The 7,183-nt window shown below is 37.6% G+C and overlaps 1 protein-coding gene across 1 annotated transcript in view; it reads right to left on the bottom strand.

The window, feature by feature from the left end:
- Window positions 1-2,266: 2,266 nt before the first annotated feature.
- Window positions 2,267-7,183, bottom strand: part of PSMD2 (proteasome 26S subunit ubiquitin receptor, non-ATPase 2) — a 13,648-nt gene continuing 8,731 nt past the window's right edge. Inside the window, exons 13-21 of the mRNA XM_072408390.1 lie at window positions 7,006-7,168; window positions 6,805-6,906; window positions 6,341-6,474; window positions 6,096-6,179; window positions 4,790-4,958; window positions 4,608-4,702; window positions 3,080-3,206; window positions 2,844-2,962; window positions 2,267-2,566 (exon numbers count right to left, since the gene is read on the bottom strand). Coding sequence (XP_072264491.1) covers window positions 2,384-2,566; window positions 2,844-2,962; window positions 3,080-3,206; window positions 4,608-4,702; window positions 4,790-4,958; window positions 6,096-6,179; window positions 6,341-6,474; window positions 6,805-6,906; window positions 7,006-7,168 — 1,176 coding nt within the window. The 3' untranslated portion in view covers window positions 2,267-2,383. The remainder of the gene's footprint in view (window positions 2,567-2,843; window positions 2,963-3,079; window positions 3,207-4,607; window positions 4,703-4,789; window positions 4,959-6,095; window positions 6,180-6,340; window positions 6,475-6,804; window positions 6,907-7,005; window positions 7,169-7,183) is intronic.

The following is a 7,183-nucleotide window of genomic DNA, read 5'->3' as shown; positions in this document are numbered from 1 at the left end:
TCATCTGGTAACTGCAGATATAGTGGGTCATGATTTTCTTTTAGAGTCTGTGAAGCATATGGCCTTGCACATGTCCAAGGCAACACTTTGTTCCTCCTGCAAGCTCCTGTCTGTCTATTGGGCTTCAATTTCATTCTCTTGCTGCCTATTGGAGGTATCCGGGGCTCAGAGCCTGCTTTAACCGATGATTCTTTTGTTTCAGCTATGGAGAACTTTTCTCTTTTATAGAATAGGCCCGATCCCAGGATCCCTAATAAAAGCACACATTTCTGTGATACATTAACAAATTTGGGGCAGTTAGTCTCTCATTTGTTCAGCTGCAGTGCTACATTGTCCTTCTGATGTAAATGTTAGTCAACAGATCTACTGGTTAGGAAACCACCAATAGATGTTTGCCTTTTTGAAGCTATCCAAAAATAACTTTTGTGAGTAAAAATCTTGTTACACCCGCTAATCAGGGTATGTTTGTTTCAAGACAAGCTCAACACATTTTTCGAGGTCAGCCTGGTCAGCCCCCCTCTGCCTGAAGACATGCCCCCACCAGCCCTATCCAGTGAGTGGATGTTTTTTTTTTTTCACTCACATTTCTTAAATCTTTGTCTAAATCTCCAGAAGTACGAGGCCTTCAACGGGTTATGGTCACACTTCACCCCTCCAAAGTTTTCAGGGGGCTGTTTTAATATTGTTGTAGTACCCAAGAGGGATAAGGTTTGCCTTATTCTGAACCCCAGAAGACTTTTTTGTGAAGGTGCGGATATTTTGGATGGATGGATTGGGTTTGTTGTTCCCTTGCATCTATCAACTTCAAGGATACAGATTTACATGCTCCCATTTGTTGCTTACATCTAAGCTTTTTGTATTTATTCTGATTCTTTGGAGCCTGATGGTGGATTTGTTAAAAACGTCTCCTTATACCCAACACTGCATCTGAATCCTTAGAAACATTTCCTCAAAATGGGTGGGTGGGGTAAAGGTATGTTCCTCTCTGCAGGTCATCTTCTGCTGCGGACAACTGCCAAAAAGATTTTTCGACAAAAGAGTCTTGATTACAAATATGCCTAGGTAGGGAACACCAGGAGGACAGATATTTTGCCTGGACGAGGAATCCCTGACAGATGAAATTGATGCTTCAGGGGATGATAGCTTTTTTTGCCTTCTGAAGCTTTTTATCAGGTTGGTTTGCAGGATACAACTCCATAAGTGGCGAGCCTTATTGCCAACATGGTCTTGGTTTTAGGGCAGTAGATAAATCTGCCTCTGCCTAGATCTTCATTCACAAGGGTATTCTACAACTTTACAGTTGCTGGCTTTAATAGCAGGGCTATTTAGGAACAGGAACTGGTCTTTTTCATGCCAAATGCCTCTTCCTAAGAGGCTTCATTATTGCATATGGAAGGCTTATTCCACTTTAAATAAATCTTTGAGGTTTTGGCCCTGCCAGTTTTTTGGCTTTTCATCGAAAGGGACCACCATGTGGCACAGGTATAGAGTAAAGTTTCAGCTTCAGTTTTTTTTTCTTCAATGTCCAATAGGGGTTTGTACTTACATGCAGGGTGTCATTTGATAGCTCCTTCAGTAATGTACCTAAATCTTGTTTAGATAAGCAGAAGCCGCTTAATGTCCCTGTCTCAAAAAAGGTAGCATTTATTTTGACCATCAACTTGACTCTAGGGGTTTTAGAGCTGGGAGCTCTAATATTGCAAATATAAACTGCCAAATACAAGTCCTCAGTTGCTTTTTGCAACATTTATATTCTCATTTGTAATTTTGCAACGTAGATTTGTAAGTATCAAGAATCATTTAATAGCATTTTAATATATGTACTCTGATGTAACTCAAAGAACTCGTTGGTGAGTAGCTTTAATGTTACCTAAAATAATTACATCATCTTGGTATGTATCTTGAACAATGGTTTAAAAAAAACTTAACTATATCTTATATAGGTATAGATTTTTAGCATTTTAAAAATATTTGCTGAAATCCCAGTACAGATGAACTCAAGCAAATAAATATTCAAAAGTTGCATTACATACCAAAGGGCTCGAAATATTATCAAGCACACCCCTTTGGTCACCTCTCTGCTCCTAGACTGTGATGGACTATTAAGTATTAAGACTATTAAGTAACAGCAATCTGATGGGGTCTCCATTAAATTCTTTCAGCACATGTGGGTACAGCAAAACCTCACCTGCTCAGAAAACTCTTTACCTCTCCCAGTCTGAGAGATGAAATGTACAACAAAAGAAGACATAGGTGACAACTTAGGTACAATTGTGTAATTATTTAATAAGATTTAGTAACATAAAAAACAAAAAAACAAAAAACAAACACAGCTAGTCCTGTCGGTCCAAAATATTCCCTCCCATATGCTATTTAGAGAACACTAGACATCATAATTAGGGTTCTTTCTGAGAATGACAAATCCCTCAAGGATGGGGGTAACAGGCAAATATTCCTCCGTTGCCAGCTCTGCCCGCTCACCATGTGCCAACAACACCGGGGTAGTATGTGTCTGGAAACCAGTGATGGTCTTGGGCTTTCCAGCCTGCCCCACAACATCCACAGCCTATAGAATAAAATCATAAAATTAGGATAATGGCATAAGCTCTTCGTCATTTTACAGGTTTATATGAATGTTCATAGCAGCCAAATCATGTTGGCTTAATTTACACCAAAAACATTTTCAAAGTAACGCTATTTTATGTGTGTACATGGTGTGTACATAAATAAATAAGGGCTCAGTAATTATTTAGTGCATTGTGGTTATCTGGCTCCTGAAAGTCCAGTTTTCCAAATAAATGAAAACAATTCAGTAGGTACATGTTGAGGTCTTTGTTACTTACCTGACCCACTCTGACTGATACTGGTAAAGGCCGCAGCTCCTCATCGAATGTGACCAGCATTCGTGGCTGCATTGCAGCTACTAAACCGTAGAGTATGTAATGAGACTTTCCCAAAATAACTAAAAAATAAGTAAAATACACAGTATACAGTGAGGTACAGTGGCTGACAAAGGGAAAAAAAAAAACAAATAATGACTTTGTGGGACAAGAAAATATGAAATAAAAATATGACTTACTGTTCCTTACATCCAGGAAGGACACAAGTACAGTTAATAACCCTGCCACTGCCACTTGACTCATGAGCTGGCGGTCACTATGATATGGACATAGTGTGAGTGTGCCTTTTCCAAGGTGTGTAAGACCCTGCAAAACATTTATCATCAGTAAGAAACAACTGCAACAAAAAGTAAAAAAAAAAAAAAAAACATTTACATGTATATATCCAAAATAATACAAAGCCATTGCAACTTCCTACCCCTAGTCTTAAAAGATTCTTGACCGGTAGAGAATTAGGCTACCTGTGCTTTACCTCTTTACAAAATGCCATTACGCCCAGACAATAACTGTGCAGTACTCAAAGATAACCTAAGTAATCAAACAATTTAGGAGGGCCTTAAAGAAAGCAACTTGGGGCTATACATTTTACATTTTCTGATTTACATGGGATTCATGCTGCATGCTTCAAGTTTAGCTTTAAGACCGATTTAAAGTTTAATCACAAATTAGTGAAGCAATTACATAATAGTGTGTTGGTCGACACTCAGCCCTAAGTTTAATACTCTGAGTAAAACTTTTGTTTAAGGACCATAGTTACTAGTGGATCATGAAATTGGCTGCACACTTCTCTCAATGCTCACACTAAACCCTGCCCCTCACTTCACCTCTGACTGCATCTACTTTCCCTGCATGAACAGCAATGGCATTTAAGGAGTCTTCTGCTGACTCCTATACCAATATGAGCAGACTATCATACCAATGTCACTTTATGTAATCTGCTAGAGGAAAGGATAATCTGTCCAAGGGACACTTTTAGAAGTACTACACAAGTTTACAAGTCCATGAAATATATTTTTTTTAGATTTCCAACAACAATTTTTTTTTTTACTGTTTATGGGACTCGGCTAATGAAAATTTGATTTGAGCTAACTTTGAATGTAAAAAAAAAAAAAAGAAAAGAAAAAGAGGAAGACGCCAATAAGTACTTCCTGTATGCTGTATCAGAAAGTGAGAGAGAGACATCGCTTTGACCTATATAGAGAGGGATTTTCAGAGTGCCAGAGAGAAACTCTTCTCATACCAGTGTCTGTGCATGCTGTGTGGCTGTGACTTTGAGAGGTAAATGTGATTTGGCTTCCCTGCTGCTTGTGTGCAGGTGGGGGTGAGGGGGGCAGTTGCATGACTTGCAGAAGTAATCTTTTACTATACACAGCTGAGGTTGTGGGTGATTTTAGGGACTCAGCTGTTCTTCAAACTTTTGTAACTCCTTAATGACCAACACAAACTCTGCAGTTGTTTGTTTTTGCATATACAAAAATTACAGACAGTTTCATACTACTTGAGATCTTTGTAGTCATATTCCACATATCAGTTTTTGTGCCTATTTTCTCCTCTACCAATTTTTGCTATAGTAATCAACATTTAAAAAAAAATGTCTCCATAGCATTTTTCCAATATACAAGATTAGAACAATCAACAGCCCACACACATTCTTACCCTGTCCATTGACAACCACACTTTCAGATATATTTATTTTTTTTCTCATACCTGTGCCAATCGCACCATGAAAAGATTGTTGGGGTCCTTGGCATGATACTGGGCCAACTGACGCAACATTGCAGCAAGACGGGCATTGTTAGTTCCTACAAAGGAAAAGATGAAACATGATTTTCATACAAACAGTACTTTCATTAGGAAAGTCAAGGTTTCAGGAATTGACAATATCTTACCACTGCCCACCATGCCCATAGCAAAGATAGAGTTGTATGAAACCTCAGAGTCTGCGTCATGAGAGAATTTGCTCAGAGTATCCAGGATATTTAGCCTTGGGTTGGAAACAGAGATGAGAGCAAGAGCCAAGGGGACAGCTCTTCGTAGGGTGGGCTCACCATACCTTAGCTATAAGAGAGTAAATGGAAAAAAAAAGTAATTAATGTATAAAAATATAATGGTATTAACAATAATTCCACACATAGTAACTCAGGAGTAAAAAAAATGCTTCATACAATTTACTTAGTTTGTTCCTATTTTTAAGTTAAATGGATTTCCTTTATATGAGGTCATGCTTTTTTGGGGACACCTCACTGTTCTAGCAGAAGCTTTGCAGCTTTGATCACATTGTAGGACAAAAAAGTGCTACACTGAATGATGCTGGACTATAAGGAGCATTTATAAGCACAGATCTGTCAGTTTGTAGACAAATATCTACGCAATATATGCCAACTATCCCATTTCATAGAAGCAGACATATTTGTTCAATTTTCAGGATTCCAATGAGCATTCAGGTTACATTTAAAGTCCGTCCTATGCTCTGCTCCTGTTTGATACCTGAAAAGATATTGTCAGGTAATTGACGAATTCAAAACAGCTAAGTCCCTGTAAAAAAATTGGTCTAAAAAAAAAAAAAAGTCTCCTAAAAATTTAATGCTGCTCCCTGATACAGTTTCACGACTTTTAGGCCAAAACCTGTCTAATAAGTACACTTCATATGTTAGAGGGACTTGATTGGAGTAGTTTCCCCAGAAATCCAAGATGTTAGGCCCCAGATATTGAGAGGCACACAAAGAAAGATAATAAAGGTATTATTATTCAGGTTTTTTACTTTTACAATGTTTGACAAAATTACTTTAAACTTACAGAGAAAGGCTGTTCACTGTAAAGACTAATAAGGGAAAGTTGAAGGACACACTGTTATAGATAGTCTTAGAATTAAATAGTCATCAGTATATGATTTTTACCAAAGACAAACGCAAACAGGTAACATTGACTCACAGGGAATGTACCGTAATTCACGTACAAACACTGAATACCAATTCTATATTTTCACACAGACAAGACAATCACAATCAATTTCAGGTTGTGGAAACCATCTGAATGCATCCCAACATTCTGCCTACTTGTATTTTTAGAACTTAATTTTAAACCTAAGGAGGTTGCATCTAAAAAAAAAAAGGTAGGTTCTAATTTGTGGAGTATATACAAAATGTTTATTGTCATAAAGAAGCTTAACAGAAATAAGTCAAAGAGTAACATTACCAGATGTCCAAATGTGCGCAGTGCCATCTCTGACCCAATTTCTTCACCCATGGCAATGAGAGCAATACCAAGGACTGCCACCCCCTACACACATACAAAAAATAAGTATGATTCTTAACCTGAAAACAATTATGAATCATTTTAATTTTCTGAGATTTTTTTTTTTATATAACGCACTGGTAATGACATAATATTACGTTATAATGAAATGGATTTCTAAGTCTAAGATGCAGTAAAGATGATACCTGGTGAGATCCCATATCTGCAGCAGCCTCTTTTTTATCTTTTTTGTCTTTTTTATCTTCTTCTTTTTCCTTATTGTCATAATGTTCACTGCAAATATGCAAAAGCTGTTGTACTTTCAAGACATTCCCAGAGCCTGTAAAAGTGAAATTTATTAATATGATCAGCTGACGAATTCTTACTTAGCCAAAAGCAACTATAAAGAGCTGTGCAAGTTACCAAGATTAGGTAACAGCCTGAAAATATCACCACAAATCTACCATTCATTGTAGTATTCATTTTAATAACTAACTAATCAACATAGCTACACACGTAGCTCGTCACACACATCGCCTCCAATGTAATGAGGTGAACTCAATAAAAAACTAAGTGATGTTTAGTATTCATAAATTGATCTGGGTAAAAATGCAGATCATGATAATGTAGATCATGTAGATAAAGCCTTAAGAAAAAAAAGGTAACTTGCCAGCATATGCGCAGATATCAACTAAGGTGTTGGCAAAGCTTCGGAATGGCTCAGAGACAACCTCCAGTGCAGCTAGAATAGCCTCAATGGCTTCACCTTTCCCTGAAAAAGAAAACATAAAACAGGTTCACTTTGCCCCAAGGTAATGAATCATTACATATTTAGCTGCATTTTTTTGCATCCTTATCTTCAGATTCTTACCCAGATGATTAAGTCCCAAGCCAAGAGGAAGCCAGCGGGCAAAGGTGTCCTTCAACTCCTGCTCTGATTTCTCCATAATAGTCTGAAGTATGGTAGAGGTCACATCTCCATTACAGGATCCCACAGCAATCATACCACAAGAAAGAGCCGTCACTCCAACTACCTGTTTGTGTTACAA

The sequence above is a fragment of the Pyxicephalus adspersus genome, chromosome 4, assembly GCF_032062135.1.
Source record: "Pyxicephalus adspersus chromosome 4, UCB_Pads_2.0, whole genome shotgun sequence".
Lineage (NCBI taxonomy): Eukaryota > Metazoa > Chordata > Amphibia > Anura > Pyxicephalidae > Pyxicephalus > Pyxicephalus adspersus.
The sequence above is the reverse complement of the archived record's forward strand: the minus strand, read 5'-3'. Positions and strand labels throughout refer to the sequence as shown.